The 25,461-nt window shown below is 34.4% G+C and overlaps 1 protein-coding gene across 1 annotated transcript in view; it reads left to right on the top strand.

The window, feature by feature from the left end:
- LOC129223065 (PH and SEC7 domain-containing protein-like) overlaps positions 1-25,461 on the top strand; it is a 65,791-nt gene that overhangs the window by 29,376 nt on the left and 10,954 nt on the right. Inside the window, exons 8-11 of the mRNA XM_054857630.1 lie at positions 1,588-1,678; positions 4,540-4,621; positions 7,578-7,648; positions 9,270-9,427. Of these exons, the coding sequence (XP_054713605.1) occupies positions 1,588-1,678; positions 4,540-4,621; positions 7,578-7,648; positions 9,270-9,427 (402 nt within the window). The remainder of the gene's footprint in view (positions 1-1,587; positions 1,679-4,539; positions 4,622-7,577; positions 7,649-9,269; positions 9,428-25,461) is intronic.

Below are 25,461 nucleotides of genomic sequence, written 5' to 3'. Positions count from 1 at the left end.
TACCAGACACATTGAGCACTGATTTTTTTTAATGCACATGGCAACCTCAGGTTCAAACTGGATCTTCGTCTTTCTTTAAAGTATGGGGATCGTGTACCATGAAGAACACGAAAGCTCTTGGCAGGTTTAGCTGAAAGTTTTAAATGCACAGTAAAGTGGGATATGTCGTTTACAGGGTTGCCAACCGTTCCGCATTTTGCGGAGTTGCTCCACAAAAATGGCAAGACTCCGCGGCTCCGCAAAGAAGTTCTTTTGCTTCACATTTCCCGGCCGAAAGTTTTCAAGCTTAAATTTTGCTATTTTATCATGACAAACATGTAAATATGGGAAAATAAAGATGCTTGTACTCAAAGATTGAAATAGTGTATAAAACTGTTTTGTTAACTTAAAAATTAATTTTTTTATACTCGTGCTTTGAATGATTTATTAAAGCTATTAAACAATTTTAGATATGTGGTGTAAGTTGTTTTTATTATTTTTTGGACAAAATACCAAACTGCTCCGCAAAATTTTAAATTGCTCCTCAAAATCACTCCAGATGCTCCTCAAATTGTTTCTCCAAGGTTGGCAACCCTGCGTTAAATCTTGAAAAGTGTTGAATGTTTCATTTAGGTTGTGGAAATAAATTTGCATGCTATAATTTACAAGGATCAAACATTAGCAAAAAACAAAATTGTTGAACTGGGTGTCTCAATTTGTCAGGAATGTAAGTTTAGTGAGCAGTGCATTGTAGTAAATAAGGACTTCCATAGAATATTGGAGTTTATCATTAGATCTATTTCAGATAATTCTAAGAAAGTTCTACTTTTATACAAAAGTTTAGTAAGCTCTCCTTTAGAGTATGCTGTTCAGTTTTGGTCTTCTTATCCTAAGAAAAATATTAACTTATTTGAAATAACTTCAAAAGAGGGTGAATAGGTTAGTAATAGTTACTTTCAGATTTAGATTATGATTCTAGGATTAAAATGTATCATAGTAGTATAGTCTTGAACAAATATGAGTGAGAGGGGATATAATCCAGTTATTTAAATTATTAAAATGGAGATTTTTTATGATTTAAATCCTGCACTCGTGACAAAACAGGAGGTCATTGTTTAAGCTTTCCCTAAGCTCAACTTGAAATCAGGTAAAATGACTATTGCAACATGGTTGTGGAATAGTTTACTGAAAGAAACTTTTACTTGCAATGTAGGGTGTAGTGAACTGTTTTAAGAGGGCTCTTGATTGTCTTTGGGAATCACAAAATTGATTAGACGTAGCTAGGCCGTGAGCCTGTTGCTATTCATCACCTTTGTATTTGTATTAATAAACATATAAGGTCAATCTAGTTGAGCCTAGAAGATGCAATCCTCAATTGTTCTCATCATTTATATTTTCACATTAAGAATACTAAATTTTACTTTTGTTTTGTAATAATTTTAAAAACATAGCGAGTACAAAGAAAATAAATTTGTCATTTTAAAATAAACACTTTACTTTCAGGAAATATTATCAATTGTAGATTTGGCTAGTGAAATGTTTTATTTCTAGTGCAATTTCAGAACATAGCATAGGTATTTATTAATTTTTTAAAAACATATCTTTTAGAGATGACGAGGAAGAAACAGCTAACAATGAGGAACATCCACCAAGTCAAGACCAGAGGCCAAGTTTTATAGGGCACAATCCATTTCTGGAAGTAAGTAAAATGCTTTATTATAATTATTATAAATTCTTTAAAAATTAAACATAGTTTGTAAGGAATACTTTCATTCAGCCGAGAAAATATTTGTCATGTTTTTGAGTAAAATTAGTATGCAATATATACAACCATTTGCAGTATTGAAGTGAAAACTTTGAATGTGTGTGTGTGTGCACACCTTTGATCAGGTGATAACACATAGTATTCCAAAGGCTTCATAGTAAAAAGTTGAACGTGTGTGTGAAAAATATTGAGATTTAATCATTGTAAAAGCATTTGTTTCTGCTAGACTTTCGCAATCACAAAAATTTAAGCCTCACTAAATATTATTATTTTTCTTCTTTCGGTTCTGTTCATATCAACTTTGTGGTGTTTTGAACTCGTAAAATCACCCATATCTTCTTTTTGTGAAAATTACTGCTCTGGAAAATAAGTGCTTTTACAGAGTTATTTGAATGCTTATTATTAATGATGGTTAATTTAGGAAACAAGCATAAATGACAGACTAATAATGTTAATAATTATATGTCCTCCTTTCTTTGTATTTCTTGTTGATGATGTATTATTACCTTTAATATCCTTTTATTTTCATTTTCTTGAAAGTATGAAAAAGTATTATAATTCCAAGATTCTGAAACATAACTCAAAAATTAAAAAAAAAATGCATTTTGTTGGATATTTATACCTGTACATATGTACCTGATGTACCAGTACATATTTTTATGTTCCAGATATTCATACCTTTATTCACTTCTTAGTAGACTCTTACTGACTTACACTACATGATTTCACTGCAGTGAACATTGGATTAGAAAATAAATAACAAGAGTTATACTATGGAGACAGTCTACCTTTATGTCGAGGAATGTCCTCGTAATTGGAATAGAAAATAAAATAAGCAGAGAGTGACACAAACTTAACCACCCAAAACGTTTCACCATGTGCTTTTAGCTTTTGCTTCTAAGTAAAATTTGTGAAACATATCAGTGTCCCATGCATTGCCAGATCTGTGATTTTTCTGAGCTGGAACAAATTTTGAAACAGTCGCCCCTACATATCTCTCTTCAAATTTTTATGTACTAGTTTCATAAAAAAAAGAGAAAATAGGGCGAATTTGCTGCCCTCAGAAGTTGCTGCCGGAGGCAAGTATCCGACTCGACCCCATGAAAATTCTATGTGTGTGGTAATGTTTCTCTTAACTTGTGTTATTATATTATTGTAGATATAAATTTTCCCGTTTTCATAACATTTTTTATTGCTGATGCACTCCTATTAGTCATAGCGTGATGTTATATAGCCTATATTCTTCCTCAATGATTAGACTATTCAACACAAAAAGAATTTTTCAATTCGAACCTGTAGTTCCTGAGATTAGCGTGTTCAAACAAACATGCTTTTCTTCAGCTTTATATTATGAAATAATAATTATTAATAAGAAAAATAAGACAATGATACGTATATCTATATATTTCTTACAAATCATTTTTAGTATCGTTTAGGATTTTCTCTGAAAGATACCCTCGAGATTTGCCTCATGGCTGACTCGAAACCTAAGCCCACTGGAACGGGAAGCACACACTTTCAGGTCTAGTCACAGTGGCTATGCATATTCTGCGTTCCAAGCATTTTATATTATAATATAAATTTTCCCGTTTTCATAACATTTTTTATTGCTGTTCCACTCCTATTTTTCATAGCGTGATGTTATATAGCCTATACCCTTCCTCAATGAGTGGACTATTCAATACAAATAGAATGTTTCAATTTGAACCAGTAGTTCCTGAGATTAGCACGTTCAAACAAACAAACTCTACAGCTTTATGTTATTAGTATAGATTTTAATTTTGCTTAAATGTTGATTCAAAATCACTAAAATGATCCTAATTATGTTATGTACAGGCATAAAAATTCAAATATTTTCTTTTTTCTGAAATTAGGCTTTGAGAACTTATATTTTTGTACAGAGGAAGTAAGTCTATTTAAAGAAAAGATACATTATTTATGCAATAACTTGAGTTTTGCTTATTCAGGAGGAGGGGGAGGGGTGAGAAGAGGGGAATTGTTGTTTGAAATAGTGCTCCAAATGGTAAAAGTGCTCTACATCCTTCCTTATAAGTCTAGTATCATCACCATCAACTCTTGTGCTGTTGGGCTCTATTTACTTTGTGAACGGATTCAAGAACATATGCCTAACTCATTCGTTTAAACAATTGAAATTTTGATGCTTGTGATATTTTTTATTCAGCCTTAATTTAAACCCTCCTTGCAATCTCTATCAATTGTTTTTGAAAAAAAATATTAAGGCTTTCTTTTACTAACGTTATGGCATTCACTTTATCAATGTTATAAAATATTAGGTCATTTGTAGAGGAGCACCTAGTAGGTAGGTCAGCTTGTCCTTAACATAGACCTATGATAACTGACTTAACCATTGAGAGATATCATCAGTCCTTCTAAGTGGGTAGCACTAAAAATTTTAATCGTAGTTTTGGTTTTCCCTAATTTTGAAGTAATGAACTGAGCCGTAATTTATTTATGCTACAAGAGCGGAGGGATAGGCATGATAATGAAATGCTTATAATGTAAGAACAAAATGTAACTTTATGATTAAGAGTCCTCATACATTTTCATTTTGAATTCATGATGAACTTAAGATATTGTTTTAATCAGATATACTTCATATCGATTCTTTCCCTTATAATTTAGAAATTGAACATTTTGATATGAATAAAGTCTTAATAACTATGTAAGAAATCTAAAGCAATTTCATTTCACAATTTTTTTAGGTGCTAAAATGTTTTGAAAGTTAATTAAATGGTTGAGAGATGTATTTTTGTAATTTCTTATTTTTCCTTTAGGTACCTAATCCAAATTTTGCTACTGAATACAAGAAAGGATATGTAATGAGAAAATGTTGCATTGATCCTAATGGAAAGAAAAGTAAAGTTTTTTAAACCTATGTGTGCACATCTACAGTTTTTTGCTTGAAATAAATGAAACATTATTTTTTTAGGATTTATATGAAGTTTATGATTATCTCATACGCACAAAGTATATCCACAAAGTAAGTTCTGTTTGGTAACAAAGAAATATCGTATAGGGATAGAGGAAAAATATTTATTGCTGAAAAATCTACAACTCTTAAATTACTTTCCTACATAACTTCCAAAATTTTACAGGCATTTGTTATAGCCTGGCACAAGTTTTTGTATGCCTTCTTCATAGAAGGTTGCCGCCTGAGTTTTCCACCATATGGTAACTTGTTCTTTCAGTTCATCATTGTTGTTGAAGTGTTGCTCACCAAGGAAAGATTTTCAAAAATTCCATAGCAAGAGCGCTAATTGAAAACCTGCGGTTTTCCTTCATCATCATTTCAGTTGCGCAAACAAGTTCATCACCAAAGATGGACGTCCACTTCATCGTGTACCTTATCAGTGGCGCCGACTCCATGGGGCCTGAGGGGGCCCGAGCCCCCTCAAAAATATTTTTGAGGGGGCAGAGCCCCCCCAATAAATCATGAAAATTAATAGTTATATTTTGCTTTCTAAACTCGCAAATTTATCTTTTATTTTCCTTGTTTGAAGATAGTTTTCTTTGCAAAATACATTCAGTAATGAGTTAAAATGAATAATTATTACGGTAGTAATCAGGTTAACTGAAAGCGAGTGGTGTGAAAAATGATAGTGTTTCGGTGCTACAAGCACTCTTAGAATTTGTTCCAGTGCGCGAAGATACAAGTCAAGTCTGTCGCCTCTGGGCCGCGCTGCGCCGCTCATCTAAGTGTTGCTGATCTTGAAAAAATATATGAGGGTTTGATTTGTATATTAAATGGGAGGCGTGATAGTTTTAAATGCTTTTGGGAATTGTGTTTAAAAGAAAAACCTTCACAAAATGATGATCTTTCGCTTCCTCGGAATCGACATATACCAAAGAAGTATGAAAACAACGAAGTCAGCTCACCGTACACTTTCAAAATCCCAAAGGAGTACTACAAGGCACCCAAAGGCAATACATTGAGGTTTATGAAATGGTGCAATTTTGCATCATTGGGTGATTTGCATCAGCTGGACTCACACAGGTCATTGTAGTTGAACAAGAGTGCTTGCTTTTATTAAGCAGAGGTGAAACAAATTTTGAAAAATTAACTGAGTTTTACAAAAATGACTTAGATATTGAGAGACAGCGTTTATGCTTGAATATGTCAGTTGATATCACTAATGAAAAACAACGGGTCTTAAAAAAAACATGCGTAAATTAAATTACCTTTTTACAAAAATACTGTGCGCGTTAATATTTATTTTTTCCTTTTTTCATTGCCAAACAATATGTGTCAGGCCTGTGGAGTTTTTGGGTCTCTAATGTTGATTATAAAAAAAACTTTAAAACTCACTATTTTTCATCTCATATTTAGAAAATTTCCCGCGGCAATACTCCGCTGTTCTCCTCCCCCCCCCCAATTTTTTTTAAAGTCGGCGTCTCTGATAGTGCTCGTCCATGAAAGTCAAGTGTCCTATCTTGTATCTATCAATGCCTAGCTACGGCACTGAAAGGATCCCCATAAAATAGAACAAAAAAAAAATATGTCTCTTACTAAGACAAGTGACATGATATAGTTGAACCAGAAAATTTGTAAACCAATTTTTAGATTATTTTACTTCGAAAACGCCATGACACATACTGTTTGTTTGTTAAAACTATACACACCAGAAAATATGGCATTTTCAATGTACAAAAATATAACATTTTTTGGGGGGAGGGAGGACCACCGAGAGATTACATAGCCCCTTAAAGCCCCGGTGATGTCCGGCCCCTCCAATAATTTTTGCAAGTCGGCGCCCCTGTACCTTATCACATCCTTCATTGAATAACCGGACCCATCTCCTTACCATTGAATCACTCATTGCATTTTGTCCATAAACCTCACAGATTTGCCGATAAATTTCAATTAGTTTAACTTTCTTTGATTTCAGGCGGGATTTTCAATCAACACCAACATTTTAAACAAGCCCTACAAAGCATATATGACCATCAGAAATCTGAAAATGGCGTCACTCTGTTCTCCTTGACTCAGACTAACACCTGCACATACACAAACCGTCAAATTGCGCTGTCGCGGATAGAAGTAGAAACGGAACTTACTTTGTGGATTACCTCGTCGCTTTCCTTTACACAAGTACAAGCTTTCTGATAGTTGGGTGCAAAATCAGTTTCAAAAAAGAAATATACCAATATATGCTTAATATTTCTATTTTACTCATTTGGATAACTAATTTTTATACTGATTGGTTTTTATTGAACTGATTATTGAGTTGCAATTACACATTGTTATTATTATTATTATTATTTTACAACTTAAAAAATAAGGAATTTGCTTACACTTGTGCTATTTAACAGGAAAAACATACAACATTTATGTAGCTCTTCAGTTAAAATATTAATATTCATTGATTGCACTGTCCAACCACTGTTAAAATTTTCTAATGTAAATTGTTGAAAGATTTGTGAACATTCTTTTGTTCCTAAATAAGTTGTCCTACAATTTCTGAACTGCTATTTTTATGTATAAAAGTTGCCTTTTATCATATTTTTCTACATCAATTTAGATTTTTGATTTTTCAACTGTTAAAACCAGTTTTTTAACACTTGTCTTGTCAAAACTAAATTCAAAATGCCAAACCCGCTAGAAGGCCCATATTTTGAATTTATTTTGAATAAATATCACTCTCTTATAACTAGGCCTGTAGAAAATGTTGTTTCTATGGATTGCAAAGAAAAAAAATAGGACTTTATAGTGAAATATAATTGTATTAGGTAAATTAAGTGAGAGTAAACATTTTATGAGCAAGAAGGATTTTTAAATAATATTTCTAATTGTATTTTTGTTACTTTAATTTAGCACCCATGGGCAAACGTGGATGGAAAATGTTCTATGCTGATTTGCGAGATTTAGTGTTGTATCTTCATAAGGTAAATTTCACCATTTAATAATTTATATGCATTCTTAGCAGTGCTGTAGTTGGGGTTGGGGAAATGTTGTTCCCTAAAATATTTTGTTTGTTATTGTGAAACAAAATAAAAATAAATGCAGATTGAATGAAAATTGGCTTCAAAACACCTTTGTTTAAAAAACTAATGTCTGTCCATAAAATTACATCTGGCTAATGATCAAATCTTTTTTGCCTAAAAACTATCCATTAACAATGACATTTATGGTGTAAAAAGGGGAGTTTCTTCGAATAAATTTTTCAACAAGCCTTTTTAATTGGTTATGACACATTTATTTTTTCCCCTGTAGTATCGCCAAAATGTGATGAGTGTATCTGTGCTAAAAGCAAGACTTGTAAATTCTTAATTAACCAATCTCCATTAAACAAGATCTCCGCTTTAACTGGCTATAGTTAATTTAAGTATGAAAGTCAAAAAACAAGTAGTAAAAAATGTTAAGAGTTCCTAATTTTGTTTTATAGTTATGAAATAAGAAATGAGTTTAAAAAGGAGAAATACTGTTTTAGTATACTAAACATTATTACTCTCTCATCTCAATTAAAAAAATAACAAAATAGTGGCTGGCATGATTAATGATGAGCATGACTCCAATATCCATAGGCAGCTTGTACGTAAGCCGGCAACTGCCTTCTCACTTCCAACAGTAAAGTGACCTTGCCCCTCACTTTTCAGAGTTAAAAATTGACGATTAATCAAAACAATTTTTTTTGCATGGTTAATTGATATATTTCCCTACAATTAATTTTTACAATTCGAATTAAATATGCTTTTCTTAAGTTATTATTTCATAAGAATTGTAATAAAACTTCGAATTTGAAAGGGAAACCTACTCTGGCTAACTTTTTTTCAATTTTTAAGGCTGTGGCCCAAAATTTTTAGAGATTATTTGATCCCAATGATGATGTTAAAATCCAACTACGCCCAATTTTACAAAAAAAAAAAAAAAAACAGCACTTTGGGTGCACCCCTCCCCCCTCCCTTCCAGTCCTCACCCAAGCACACCTTTCTTGACCTCTCATTTTTGGTGCACTAGCTGCCTATGCCATTATCCATAATATCCATGACATGTGACCCCTGTCATGTCAGTTAAAGAAGGGACAAATGCTTTAGAAAGAGCATTACACTTTGCGTACATACGCATCAGCTTCCTTCATTAATGTAATGCTTTTTTAAAAGTTCCAAAATTATGCGTCAGTTCTTCGAACTTCTTCCCTTTAGCAGAAAAAAAAAGAGGGATTTTCCTTTTTTAACATTCCTCCAAATAGTATGTAAAAAGTTCTTTGAATAAATTCACTCACTTGCAAAATGCTTTCTTTAACTATTGTTTTTAACTGTTATAGGCAATTAAATGCTATTTAAATGGTTTAGTACAGTTTTTAAAAAATACATTCATCAGCTGTTAATTTTTTTTTTTCATTCTCTGCTTTAATAAGAATTTTGTTTAACCGGAATATCCAAGGATCATTTGAGCCAGTTAATCTGGAGTCTACTGTTGCCTAATCTGTTATGAAAATAAAAATATTTGTTAGAAATGTATAAATAATAATTAAGAACATAAAAACTTTTTTTTTGTATTTTTTAGGATGAAAATGGTTTCAGAAAGAATCAATTGTATGATAGTCTTCATAACTCAATCCGAATACATCATGCTTTAGCAACAAGAGCAACAGACTACACAAAAAAACAGCATGTTTTTCGCCTCCAAACTGCTGATCAAGCTGTTTATCTTTTTCAAACAAGGTACCTAAAGGATGCTAACAACCAAGAGTACGTTTTTTTAATGACGAAAAAGTAGTGTTGGTGGAGGTGAAGGCGTCTGGATAATTGTATTAAATTTTACTTATTAGTTTTGAGAAAAATGGCAGGGATTATATTTTTTTGAAAATATCTAAATTTTTAGCATATTTTTCTCAAAGCTGATGACATTTTCTGTAAATTTTGAGTGTTTCATTTTGATTTATATTTGTGTTATATTTTCAAAATTTAATTTTGTGTTCTTACAAACTTTGTTGAGTAATATAATATACGGTGTTGCATTAAGTAAAACAGGGCTTCTCAACATTTAGGGCTCTGCATCCTTTTTTGATCACTGATTTGAGCTAATGCTTCTCTTCTCCCCAATGTACCACTATATGTGGTCAATACCAGAGTACAGTCAAAATTTGAAACTGAAGCTAGTTGAGATAACTGAAATTAGTTATTAAATAAAAACTAGGGGGCTCTGCTCCCTGCTCCTTTTTCTTGCCAACCGCCGTTTGCCACCTGCAGTGACTCAATGCCCTCTGCAGCCAGTGACAGTTGATGGTTTTAACGCTTTTACCCCTGGATGTCCTCTGGACATCCTAGATATCCAATCCCTTATCTCCTGTCTCCCTTATCTCTTATCTCCTGTTAAGGTTTAGAGGATTGAGACAGAGGAGTAAATTATAATTTCTTTTTCTTTTTAATCAATTTGTGGATTACATTCACGCCCCTCTTGAAATTTTTCTACACTCCCTTGGGGAGTATTTCCCCAAGGTTGAGAACCCCTGGTGTAAAATGTCTTGATGAACATTTCCACATATTTTTTCTTCAAATTAAATTTTCAAAATCTATCCACTAGGTTGGGTATATTTATGTCAGAGCACTTAAAGTTTTCCCAATAGCTTTTTTTTAACTGAAAAGTTTAGGGAAAATATTATGGATGTGCGCTGTGTAATAATTGAAATAGGTAGCTGAAATTAATTAAATGTGAATAAAATCACAGAAATGAGTTTGTGGAGTATGCAATCAGATGATTACCCAAAATTAATGCAATGATGATTACCCATTTTACATTTTTGATTACTAGTTGAGTTTTTTCCTGTAACTTAGGCAAGAGATTGCATATAAATACAAATACAAGTGTGACAACCAGCAACAGGCTCTGGGCTTAGTTAGGCTGGTCTTAGTCAATTTATTAGTCCCCAATGAAGATCAATATCCCTCTTAAAGCTGTCCACCCCATTGCGCATGACAGCCTCTTCCAAAAAGCTGTTATGAGTGCCCACAACCCCACTAATGTAGTAATTGTTTCTAATTTCCAAGTTAGCTTAAGGTTTGACTAGCTTAAAACAATAGCCCATTGTCCTGCTTTCTGTGCAAAAGTTTAACCCATCAACATCATTTATTTTGATAAACTGAATCATGTCCCCTTATGTCTCTCCTTTGTTCTAGGCTATATATACTAGCCTTTTAAGTCTGGTATCATAATATAAATCTGAAAGTCCCTTTACTAGTGTAATAGCTGTTCTTTGAACCCTTTTCAATAAAAAAACTTCTTTCCTGAAATAAGGAGACCAAAACTGAACAGCATAATCTAAATAAAGTTTTACCAAACTTCTATATGAAAACAGAAGAGCCTTCTTAGATTTGCTTGGAATAGATCTATTGATAAACTTTGTTACTTGCAATGCTGCACTGTTGACTAAACTTGAAATCTTGATTTATTTAAACACCCATATCAATAACGTTTTCTGCCTGACTAATGACCAAACCCTGTAAATAGTAACTTATTTCCCTAATCTAAGTGTAGCACTTGATATTTCCCTATGCATTAACTGCCATACCCCACTTATCCGCCCGCTTAGTCATGTGATCTAAATCCTCTTGAAGTTGTTTTAAATATTCTTCATTTTCTGCAGTCCTCTTAACTTTGACATCATCAGCAGAACAATTCCTGCTTCCAGAAATATTTTCATGAATGTCATTCATAAAAATAATAAACAAAAAGGGGTCCTAAAACTGATCGTTGAGGAAACCCACTTATAACATCACTCACATTTACTCTGTTTCATTCCAGTCAGGCAATTTCTAACCAAAATTAAGATTTTCTTTCTTATCCCAACATCTGCTAGTTTGCTGAACAGAGCAACATGCGGTACTTTATTGAAAGCTTTTTGAAAATTAGTATAAAGAACATCTACACACTTCTTATCTGAAGCCATAGTAAACGTGTCATAGAAATGCAATAAATTAGGAGTACACGATTTACCTTTCCTGAAACCATACTGCTAACTAATCAACTGACTATTAATGTGTATGAAAATCATGAGTTTGGTTTTGATCAAAATTAAAAAAAAAAAAAAAAATCACTAAAGTCAGACTCACAGATCTACTGTAATTTCCTGCATTACCTTTAGACCTTTTCTTGAAGAGCAGATTTTATGTTAGCCAGATTCCAGTTCTCTGGCACCGTCCCTGAGTTATAAGATGCATTGAAAATAATTAAAGTAACATCCAATAATTTCTCCAGGCCCAGATCTGCATACCCACAGCCTCCGTAGTTTGGGGAGGGGGGACATCTTTAAGCTGCCCAACAGCCCAAAAAATTGAAAATAAAGAGTCAGAAACTAGCACTAAGACTTCTTAACGTTGTAAATATACACTGCTGATCTCTGGGGAGGGGCCTATAGATTTTGTTGCAGGGGTACCCAAAAATTATAGACACGGGCCTGAATTGCTCTGCACATTCAATTAAAATTTTTGCATAATTATTATCAGGTCCTGGAGTTTAAGTTGCTTTAATTCTTTTCATAGGAAATAAAATCTCCTCCCTGGAAAACACAAAATGCTCAATCTGTATAATGATTTGTGTCTCACTTGTTTCAACTGTTAAGATACAGTTATTGTTAAAACACTGGAAAAAAAGTTAGCTCATTTACAATATCAGTCTAGTTTTGAATTAAGTTAACATGCTCATCAATCAATGGCCCAATTTAACTATTTCCAACTTTCCCAGAATTAGTGTTAGCAAAAGACCTCTTGGGATTCCTGTCAATGTTATCTGTTAGCCTTTGTTCCAAATCTCTTTTCTGAATCCGCACCAAATACTGAAAAATTTCGCTTTGCTTTACAATACAGGAACCTATCTGCACACTGGCCAGTTTCTTTAAACCAATGAAAAGCAGCTTGCTTATAATTTAGTGCTTCTTTAATCTTCCTGGAAAGCCACATGGGCCAAATTTCAATTTTTTACACCTTTTCATCTAAAAGGTACCCAGTCCCCATCTGTTTTTGCCAGTTTTTCCTTGAACTCCATCCACTGCAGATCTGCATAGCTATTGTCTGAGCCTGACAAAAAAGACCTATTTCAAATTCTGCCAAAGTGCAGCAAAACTAGTATTTCTGAAATTGGGCACAGACCTAAAATTTCCATTTTTGTACATATCAAATTTCATGCATAACCTAACACTGTTGTGGTCACTATCTCCAATATGATCCCCCAGCCACAACCCCCTGAACATAACTTCCCTCATAACTGAAAACTAGCTCCAAAAATACATCCTGCTGAGTTCCCTGAGCTACAGCTTGATCTAAGAAACAGTCACCCAATTACTTACAACAAATTCTCTTCTCTACCATTACTGGGATCAGTGTTGGGCATTAATCAACTAAATCCTCTATCGACTAAAAGTAATCTGACTCCCATTTAGTTCAGACTAATATTTTAAAAATTTAATTCAATTGCAGACGAAGATTAACGTTAGTTTAAACTAACTCGTTAGTTGACTAAAAAAAACTAATTTAGTTCAGATTGATTTAGTTCAGATTAAATTAATCAGATTGAATTTAATCAAACTAATTTAATCAGATTGATTTAGTCAACTAAAGTAATCAGATTAAATTTCGTCAGATTAAAATTTATACTAAATCTAATCAGATTGAAATAAATCTACACTGTTAAAACTACAGATTGCGTTTGGATTCTTTAAGGGGTTCCTTTCTCTTCTCCCCCCCCTAATAAATATTAAGTAGCTCCTAATGTGTTACGGGGGGGGGGGGGACATTGGGGGTTGGGGGGCTGCCCCCCCTTACCGATTTAAGACCTTAAAAAAATCAATAATTTTTAATAACATCCCCTTTGGAGTGACGCAGTTTGCAACATGACCCACACTACCCCCCCCCCGCCCCCATTTGGTATACAATACTGCTTTTGGTCTTCTTTATCTTTTATCTTCTTTATCTTTACTAATAATAAAGCTGAAAGTCTCTCTGTCGGGAGGATGTCTGTAGGATGTCTGGATCTCTGTGACGCGCATAGCGCCTAGACCGTTCGGCCGATTTTCATGAAATTTGGCACAAAGTTAGTTTTGTTGCATAGTGGTGTGCACCTCGAAGCGATTTTTCAAAAATTCAATTTTATGAATTTTTCTATTAAAATTTTAAGCCCTTTTTCACATAAGATTTAATAATAATAAAGCTGAAATTCTCTCTGTTCGGAGGATGTCTGTAGGATGTCTGGATCTCTGTGACGCGCATAGCGCCTAGACCGTTCGGCCGAATTTCATGAAATTTGGCACAAAGTTAGTTTGTTGCATAGTGGTGTGCACCTCGAAGCAATTTTTCGAAAATTCGATTTTGTTCTTTTTCTATTCCAATTTTAAGCCCATTTTTCACAGAAATTTAATAAAATGGGAAAGAATTTGTTCTGAAAATTATCTTTTTTTATCTTTCTTTTCTTTACTTCTTTATGTTTCCCCTTTTCCTTTCTTTTTAAATAGCAAACCTGAAAGTCTCTCTGTATGGATGTTTGGATCTCTGTGACGCGCATAGCGCCCTAGACCGTTCGGCCGATTTTCATGAAATTTGACACACAATTAGTTTGAAGCATGGGGGTGTGCACCTCGAAGCGATTTTTCAAAAATTCGATTTTATTAATTTTCTATTAAAATTTTAAGCCCTTTTTCACAGAATCTTTACTAATAACAAAGCTGAAAGTCTCTCTGTCTGGAGGATGTCTGGATATCTGAATCTCTGTGACGAGCATAGCGCTTAGACTGTTCGGCCGATTTTCATGAAATTTGGCAAAGTTAGTTTGTATCATGGGGATGTGCACCTCGAAGCGATTTTTCGAAAATTCGATGTAGTTCTTTTTCTATTCCGATTTTAGGAACAAAATTATCATAAGATGGACGAGATTACCATAACGTGGAACCATAACATGGGCATAAGCCAATTGGCGATAAAATTCACCATACATTTTTTGTAAATATACAGGCGGACCAAAAGACCTTTTAATTTTCTATTACGGGCAAAGCCGTGCGGGTACCACTAGTACTGGAATAAAGGCTTGATTTTTTTCATATCCAGATAGCCGATGCCTATTCCCTATTGCAGTTACTTATATGAAGGGATGCCCCCCTCTCAAAAAGAAATTCACTCCACTCAAATTATGGGGGGTGGTTAAAAAACGCGAAAATTTTCCAAAAACAAACCTTAAAATTTTGAAGTCTGCGCCACCCGCCCCACTAATTCCCCCCCCCCCTGTAGGCCCACACCACTTCTGATCTTCTTTACTAATAATAAAGCTGAATGTCTCTCTGTCCGGAGGATGTCTGGATGTCTGTAGGATGTCTGTGACGCGCATAGCGCCTAAACCGTTCGGCCGATTTTCATGAAATTTGGCACGAAGTTAGTATGTAGCTTGGAGGTGTGCACCTCGAAGCAATTTTTCGAAAATTCGATTTTGTTCTTTTTCTATTCCAATTTTAAGCCCATTTTTCACAGAAATTTAATAAAATGGGAAAGAATTTGTTCTGAAAATTATCTTTTTTTATCTTTCTTTTCTTTACTTCTTTATGTTTCCCCTTTTCCTTTCTTTTTAAATAGCAAACCTGAAAGTCTCTCTGTATGGATGTTTTGGATCTCTGTGACGCGCATAGCGCCTAGACCGTTCGGCCGATTTTCATGAAATTTGACACACAATTAGTTTGAAGCATGGGGGTGTGCACCTCGAAGCGATTTTTCAAAAATTCGATTTTATTAATTTTCTATTAAAATTTTAAGCCCTTTTTCACAGAATCTTTACTAATAACAAAGCTGAAAGGTCTCTCTGTCTGGAGGATGTCTGGATATCTGAATCTCTGTGACGAGCATAGCGCTTAGACTGTTCGGCCCGATTTTCATGAAATTTGGCAAAGTTAGTTTGTATCATGGGGATGTGCACCTCGAAGCGATTTTTCGAAAATTCGATGTAGTTCTTTTTCTATTCCGATTTTAGGAACAAAATTATCATAAGATGGACGAGATTACCATAACGTGGAACCATAACATGGGCATAAGCCAATTGGCGATAAAATTCACCATACATTTTTTGTAAATATACAGGCGGACCAAAAGACCTTTTAATTTTCTATTAAGGGCAAAGCCGTGCGGGTACCACTAGTACTGGAATAAAGGCTTGATTTTTTTCATATCCAGATAGCCGATGCCTATTCCCTATTGCAGTTACTTATATGAAGGGATGCCCCCCTCTCAAAAAGAAATTCACTCCACTCAAATTATGGGGGGTGGTTAAAAACGCGAAAATTTTCCAAAAACAAACCTTAAAATTTTGAAGTCTGCGCCACCCCGCCCCACTAATTCCCCCCCCCCTGTAGGCCACACCACTTCTGATCTTCTTTACTAATAATAAAGCTGAATGTCTCTCTGTCCGGAGGATGTCTGGATGTCTGTAGGATGTCTGTGACGCGCATAGCGCCTAAACCGTTTCGGCCGATTTTCATGAAATTTGGCACAAAGTTAGTATGTAGCTTGGAGGTGTGCACCTCGAAGCGATTTTTCGAAAATTCGATGTGGTTCTTTTTTTATTCCAATTTTAAGAAAAAAAAACTGTCATAAATTACGAAATTATCATAACGTGTAACCGTAGCATGGGCACAAGCCAATCGGCGAGATACGAAATTATCATAACGTGTAACCGTAACATGAGTACAAGCCAATTGACGAGAAAATTCTCAATACATTATTTGTAAATACAGGCGAACCAAAAGACCTTTTAATTTTTCTATTACGGGCGAAGCCGTGCGGGTACCACTAGTATTCGAAAAAAATGCTTGAATTTTTTTTATCCAGATGGCCGATGCTTATTCTGTTTCAAAGTAACTTACTTAAGGGGATACCCCCCTTAGATTGAACCCCCCTCAAATTACGGGGGAAGGGGGCTCCCCCCAAAAAAAACATAAGTACAAATTTTTTTTCAAAAACAAGCGCTTAAAATTTTAAGTTTGAACCAACCTCTCCACTGACCACGCCTTCCCCCCCCCCCCCGTAGACCACACTGCTTCTGGTTTTATTGGAATAAAATGCTTGAATTTTTTAAATCCAGATGGCTGATGCATGGTCTGTTTCTGAGTAACTTACGTAAGGGGGATACCCCTCCTTAAATAAGAAAGTCCCACATATTCTGGGGGGCTCCCCCCACCTTCAAAAAACCTATTAAAACACGAAAATTTTTCAAAAACAAACCTTACAAATTTGAAGTCGGCGCCACGGACCCCGTTAGTCTGGATCACCGGATAATCCGGCTCGATCGATTTGACCGATTTCCCTTTACATTTAAAGAGCGATCGTCAAAATTCCATTATAATTATTTATTTAACCCTCTCACGGGCAAGACCGTGTTATGTCGTTGATTGAGTTCCATTTTCTTCGCAATGCAACTTTTGAATCAATTTGTTTTACTCGATAGGGAAAAAATTGAACTGTCACAGGAGAAGATTACAGACTTTGTAATAACAAAGTAGACATGTTTACTGTTTATCTGTAATTCTATGTGTTTCCTTTTAAGGTGATTTTCAGTGAGTATGTTTTATTTTGTTTTGTTTTTTTCATTCTCCGGATTTTCGATATTCCGGATTGGGTCGGATTCCAATTAATTCAAATTATCGAGGTTCTACTGTAATGCTCCCCCCCCCCACCAAAAAAAAAAAAAATCAAAAAGATTATTACATTTTCTCATGGTTTCGATATTTTTTTGTATTTTTCATGCAAACGTTCAAAATTTTCCCCGCGGGGGGGGGGGGGGGAGCGGGTCCTGACCTTCATGACCCCTTTTTCTATCTGCAATTGATATACACTTGGACATAAAAATATACATCTGTACACCAATATACTCGGGATAACAAGTTACACTTATATACTCGTATATACACGTATTTACTTGTGTTTGCACGTACTTTGATGTACATACACGTGGCAAATACATACACGTGGCAAATGTAAACGTATATACTCGGATTAACACGTTTACATACGTGTATACACGCACATACTCGTATATACACGTACTTACTCGTATATACACGCATTAACTCGTGTATGCATCATAAATATGTATTTTAACTTACAAATACAAATGTACGTCTGTACACGAGTATACTCGGGTTAAACAAGTATCTATACGCATATTCTCGTCTGTACACGTACATACTCGAAAATACAAGTATTTTTTCTTATATGCACGCATGAATATATACATACACGTTTAAAAGCTACTTTACCTCTGTACACGAGTACACTTGGGGTAACACGTATCTATACGCATATTCTCGTGTGTACAAGTACACACTCGTATATACACGTACTTACTCGTGCAAAAATGCATAAATATGCATATACGCGTAGAAATACAAATGTACCATTGTACACGAGTATACTCAGATTAAACACGTATCTATGTCTTTTTTCGTGTGGAATCGCACTTACTCGTTTGTACACGTATTTTCTCGTATATGCATGCATAAATATGTATATAAACGTTTAAATACAAATTTTCCTTTGTACGCGAATTTAGTCGGGTTAACACGTATCCGTACACAAATTCTAGTATGTACACGAACATACTCGTATGTACAAGTATTTACTCGTGTTTGCACACATAAATAAGTATACAGGATGTATCAGTACAGCGTTTACTTTCAGGGCAGATACAGTGCAACTAGACGCGATAGTGACGACACAAAGCGCGAGACAGGGCACGATTAAGAGGAGAAAACATGTTTATTATTTTTAATGCAGCAAAAATACTGCTAAGATTTGTCTGGTGCATACAACAGATGTTGCTACGTAAACCGAAGCATCAGATGACGGTGCATGCGCACACGTGGTTTTTGTTCCACCAGGAAGTCCGGGACCCGCCCGGTATTTTTGCTAAATTTCGATATTACGGGCGGGGTCGTAATTTCGAACACCTTCTTTGATGATGATCGTTGGCCCCTTAATTTTATTTTTCCTTAGTTTTTTGCTGTACTAAAGATTCTGAACACGTTCTCTTCTCTTATTCGTGTTTTGTCTTTTTGGTGATTGGTGTTGTCACTACCCGCGCCAGGAAAGTGTTTCCGACCATGCATTGCTATGTGTTTCCCCCCCGTCTAGGTGTACTCTATCTGCCCTGAAAGTCTGTAAGCGCTGTACTGATCAACATTGTGTACACTTAGAAGTTTGAATATAAATCCGTGCACTAATAGACTCGGAAAATACGTATTTATACGTAAAATTTCGTGTTTACACTTACGAACTCGTATATACACGTATTTACTTCTGTTTGCACGTAGAGACACAAAATTCCTGTAGACACAAATATACTCAGGTTAACACGTACAGCTCCGTATATACACGTACACACTCGTATGAACACGTACTTACTCGTATATACACGTACTTACTCGTATATACACGTACTTACTCGTATATACACGTACTTACTCGTATATACACGTACTAACTCGTGTATGCACGCATAAATATGTATTTTAAATAAAAATACAAATGTACCTCTCTACTCGAGTATACTCGGGTTAAACACGTATCTATACGCATATTCTTGTGTGTTCACGTACATACTCGTTTATACACGCATTTATTTATGTATAAACGCACAAATATGCATATACACATAGAAATACAAATGTACCATTGTACACAAGTATACTCGGGCTAAAAAAGGAACCTAGACATCTATTCTCGCTTGTACACGAACTTACTCGAATATACACGTATTTTCTCGTATATGCATGCATAAACATGTATATATACGTTTAAATACAAATTTACCTCTGTTCACTAGTATACTCGGATTAACACGTATCCATACGTATATTGCTTTGTGTACACGTATATACTGGTGTATACATGTATTTACTCGTGTATGCACAAATAAATTTGTACTTACACTTAGAAATTAAACATATCTCCGTGAACGAATATACTCGGGATAACACGTATTTTTACGTATAAACTCGTGTTTACAAATATGTATCGTATATACACATATTTACTTGTGTTCACACGTACTTGTAGGTATATACACGTAGAAATACAGAATTCCTGTATACACGAATATCGTCGAGTCAACACGTATATACACGTATATGTACAAAAATACTCGTATGTACACGTACTTACTCGTATATACACGTATAACTCGTGTATGCACGCATAAATATGCATTTTAACATACAAGTACAAATGTACCTCTGTACACGAGTATACTCGGGTTAAACACGTATCTATACGCATATTCTCGTGCGTACATGAACATACTCGTATATACTTGTCTTTTCTCGTATATGCACGCATAAAAGTGCATGTACTAGATTAAATACGAATTCACCTCTGTGCACGAGTATACTCGGGTTAACACGTATCTATATGCATATTCTCGTGTGTACTCGAACATACTTGTATATACACGTACCTTCTCGTATATGCACGCTTAAGTATGTATATAAACGTAGAAATACAAATGTAGCTCTTTACACGAGTATACTCGGGGTAACACAAATCTATACGCATATTCTCATGTGTACACGTATATACACGTATCTTCGCTTGTGTGCACGCATAAATATGTATATACACGATTAAAAGCAAATTTACCTCTGTACACGAGTATACTCGGGGTAACACGTATCTATACGCATTATCGTGTGTACACGAGTATACTCGGGTTAAAGAAGTATCTATAAGACTATTATCATGTGTGCACGTACTTACTCGTATATACACGTGTTTTCTCGTATATGCATGCATCGATATGTAAATATACGTTTAAATAGAAATTTACCTCTGTACACGAGTATACTCGGGGTAACACGTATCTATACGCATAATCGTGTGTACACGTACATACTCATATATACACGTATTTACTCGTTTATAAACGCATAAATATGCACATACACGTAGAAATACAAATGTGCCATGTTACACGAGTATACTCGGGTTTAAAGAAGTATCTATAAGACTATTATCATGTGTGCACGTACTTACTCGTATATACACGTGTTTTCTCGTATATGCATGCATCGATATGTTAATACACGTTTAAATAGAAATTTACCTCTGTACACGAGTATACTCGGGGTAACACGTATGTATAAGTATATTCTCGTGTGTACATGAACATACTTTTATATACACGTACCCTCTCGTATATGCACGCTTAAATATATATATATAAATGTAGAAATACAAATGTACCTCTTTACACGAGTATACTCGGAGTAACACGTATCTATACGCATATTCTCATGTGTACACGTATATACACGTATCTTAGCTTGTGTGTACGCATAAATATGTTTATACACAATTAAAAGCAAAATTACCTCTGTACACGAGTATACTCGGGGTAACACGTATCTATACGCATAATCGTGTGTACACGTACATACTCGTATATACACGTATTTACTCGTTTATAAACGCATAAATATGCACATACACGTAGAAATACAAATGTGCCATGTTACACGAGTATACTCGGGTTAAAGAAGTATCTATAAGACTATTATCATGTGTGCACGTACTTACTCGTATATACACGTGTTTTCTCGTATATGCATGCATCGATATGTAAATACACGTTTAAATAGAAATTTACCTCTGTACACGAGTATACTCAGGGTAACACGTATGTATAAGTATATTCTCGTGTGTACATGAACATACTTTTATATACACGTACCGTCTCGTATATGCACGCTTAAATATGTATATAAACGTAGAAATACAAATGTACCTCTTTACACGAGTATACTCGGAGTAACACGTATCTATACGCATTTTCTCATGTGTACACGTATATACACGTATCTTAGCTTGTGTGTACGCATAAATATGTATATACACAATTAAAAGCAAATTTACCTCTGTACACGAGTATACTCGGAGTAACACGTATCTATACGCATAATCGTATGTACACGTACATACTCGTATATACACGTATTTACTCGTTTATAAACGCATAAATATGCACATACACGTAGAAATACAAATGTGCCATGTTACACGAGTATACTCGGGTTAAAGAAGTATCTATAAGACTATTATCATGTGTGCACCTACTTACTCGTATATACACGTGTTTTCTCGTATATGCATGCATCGATATGTAAATACACGTTTAAATAGAAAATTTACCTCTGTACAAGAGTATACTCGGGGTAACACGTATGTATAAGTATATTCTCGTGTGTACATGAACATACTTGTATATACACGTACCTTCTCGTATATGCACGCTTAAATATATATATATATAAATGTAGAAATACAAATGTACCTCTTTACACGAGTATACTCGGAGTAGCACGTATCTATACGCATATTCTCATGTGTACACGTATATACACGTATCTTAGCTTGTGTGTACGCATAAATATGTATATACACAATTAAAAGCAAAATTATCTCTGTACACGAGTATACTCGGGGTAACACGTATTTATACGCATAATCGTGTGTACACGTACATACTCGTATATACACGTATTTACTCGTTTATAAACGCATAAATATGCACATACACGTAGAAATACAAATGTGCCGTGTTACACGAGTATACTCGGGTTAAAGAAGTATCTATAAGACTATTATCATGTGTGCACGTACTTACTCGTATATACACGTGTTTTCTCGTATTTGCATGCATCGATATGTAAATACACGTTTAAATAGAAATTTACCTCTGTACACGAGTATACTCGGGGTAACACGTATGTATAAGTATATTCTCGTGTGTACATGAACATACTTGTATATACACGTATCGTCTCGTATATGCACGCTTAAATATGTATATAAACGTAGAAATACAAATGTACCTCTTTACACGAGTATACTCGGAGTAACACGTATCTATACGCATTTTCTCATGTGTACACGTAAATACACGTACCTTAGCTTGTGTGTACGCATAAATATGTATATACACAATTAAAAGCAAAATTACCTCTGTACACGAGTATACTCGGGGTAACACGTATCTATACGCATAATCGTGTGTACACGTACATGCTCGTATATACACGTATTTACTCGCTTATAAACGCATAAATATGCACATACACGTAGAAATACAAATGTGCCGTGTTACACGAGTATACTCGGGTTAAAGAAGTATCTATAAGACTATTATCATGTGTGCACGTACTTACTCGTATATACACGTGTTTTCTCGTATATGCATGCATCGATATGTAAATATACGTTTAAATAGAAATTTACCTCTGTACACGAGTATACTCGGGGTAACACGTATGTATAAGTATATTCTCGTGTGTACATGAACATACTTGTATCTACACGTACCTTCTCGTATATGCACGCTTAAATATATACATAAACGTAGAAATACAAATGTACCTCTTTACACGAGTATACTCGGAGTAACACGTATCTATACGCATATTCTCATGTGTACACGTATATACACGTATCTTAGCTTGTGTGTACGCATAAATATGTATATACACAATTAAAAGCAAAATTACCTCTGTACACGAGTATACTCGGGGTAACACGTATCTACACGCATAATCGTGTGTACACGTACATACTCGTATATACACGTATTTACTCGTTTATAAACGCATAAATATGCACATACACGTAGAAATACAAATGTGCCATGTTACACGAGTATACTCGGGTTAAAGAAGTATCTATAAGACTATTATCATGTGTGCACGTACTTACTCGTATATACACGTGTTTTCTCGTATATGCATGCATCGATATGTAAATACACGTTTAAATAGAAATTTACCTCTGTACACGAGTATACTCGGGGTAACACGTATGTATAAGTATATTCTCGTGTGTACATGAACATACTTTTATATACACGTACCGTCTCGTATATGCACGCTTAAATATGTATATAAACGTAGAAATACAAATGTACCTCTTTACACGAGTATACTCGGAGTAACACGTATCTATACGCATTTTCTCAATTGTACACGTATATACACGTATCTTAGCTTGTGTGTACGCATAAATATGTATATACACAATTAAAAGCAAATTTACCTCTGTACACGAGTATACTCGGGGTAACACGTATCTGTACGCATAATCGTGTGTACACGTACATACTCGTATATACACGTATTTACTCGTTTATAAACGCATAAATATGCACATACACGTAGAAATACAAATGTGCCATCTTACACGAGTATACTCGGGTTAAACACGTATCTATAAGCCTATTGTCGTGTGTGCACGTACTTACTCGTATATACACATATTTTCTCGTATATGCCTGCATAAATATGTATATACACATTTAAATAGAAATGTACCTCTTTACACGAGTATATTCGGGGAAACACATATCTATAAGCATATTCTCGTGTGTGCACGAACACACTTGTATATACACGTACTTTCTCGTATACGCACGCTGGAATATGACATAGAAATACAAATGTACCTTTTTACACGAGTATACTCGAGGTAACATGTATCTAGACGCATATTCTCATGTGTACACGTACATACTTTTATATACACGTACATACTCGTATATACACGTATTTACTGGTGTATGCACACATAAATATGTATATTTACTTAAAATTTCAAATATACCTCCGTACACGAACATACGCGGGATTATACGTTTATATACGTATATACCCGCACGTAGTCGTATGTACACGCATTAACTCGTGTATGCTTGCATAAATATATATATACACGTAGAAATACAAATGTGCCTCTGTCCATGTGATATTTATATTTTACGAATTTAATCTGAATTAAAAAAGTAATCAAATCAATTTGATTACTTTTAATCTGATTACTTTTAGTTTGATTAAATTCAATCTGATTAATTTAATCTGAACTAAATCAATCAGAACTAAATTAGTTTTTTTAGTCAACTAACGAGTTAGTTTAAACTAACGTTAATCTTCGTCTGCAATTGAATTAAATTTTTAAAATATTAGTCTGAACTAAATGGGAGTCAGATTACTTTAGTCAACTAATCAATCAATTACAAATTTAGTTGATTTTTTTAGTTGATGCCCAACACTGACTGGGATAAAAATTATTCCAATCAAAATAGCCCAAAAATTGAAATCCTCCATTATAATGACTGGTCCCTTACTGGACATGTCTCTAATGATACAATACAACTGTTCATTTTGTCACTGATTTAAATTAGGCGCCCTATAAATGTTTCCCAAGTGCAATTTTTTCCAGCCAAACCATATTAATTAAGAACTTTTTTGCTTGGTTTATGTAAGGGACTTGTTGAAAATGATGTGGGAATGAATTATTGACTTTTAAATTTGTAGGTGCAGCCTGATGTTTTTCATTTATTGTTATCAATTGGCTTTTGTTACCAAATAGCATCTGTCTCAAAGTGCTCACACTAACTGGCACCTACTCTTGTGTTTTAAACTGGAATCACAGTCTTTTTAGCAGTCCATAGACATATTCATGTCTGTTAGTCACAATGTCCATTTTCTTTTAAATTTTTATTTTTATTTTGTGCAGAAAGTTTTAAACATTCTTAGTTTCTGCTTACTCTTTGCCATGCTTTTTGTGATTTTTTTAAAATCTAATCTGAAAGAAGAAGGTGGGGATGAAGCTATCTGTTTTTTAAATTTTTATCTTTTCAGATATCTTTATCAATGCTTGCCATTTTTTGTTTTATTTACCAAATGTGCAAAATA

This window comes from Uloborus diversus, chromosome 5 (assembly GCF_026930045.1).
Source record: "Uloborus diversus isolate 005 chromosome 5, Udiv.v.3.1, whole genome shotgun sequence".
NCBI lineage: Eukaryota > Metazoa > Arthropoda > Arachnida > Araneae > Uloboridae > Uloborus > Uloborus diversus.
This window is presented reverse-complemented; position numbering and strand designations above follow the sequence as displayed.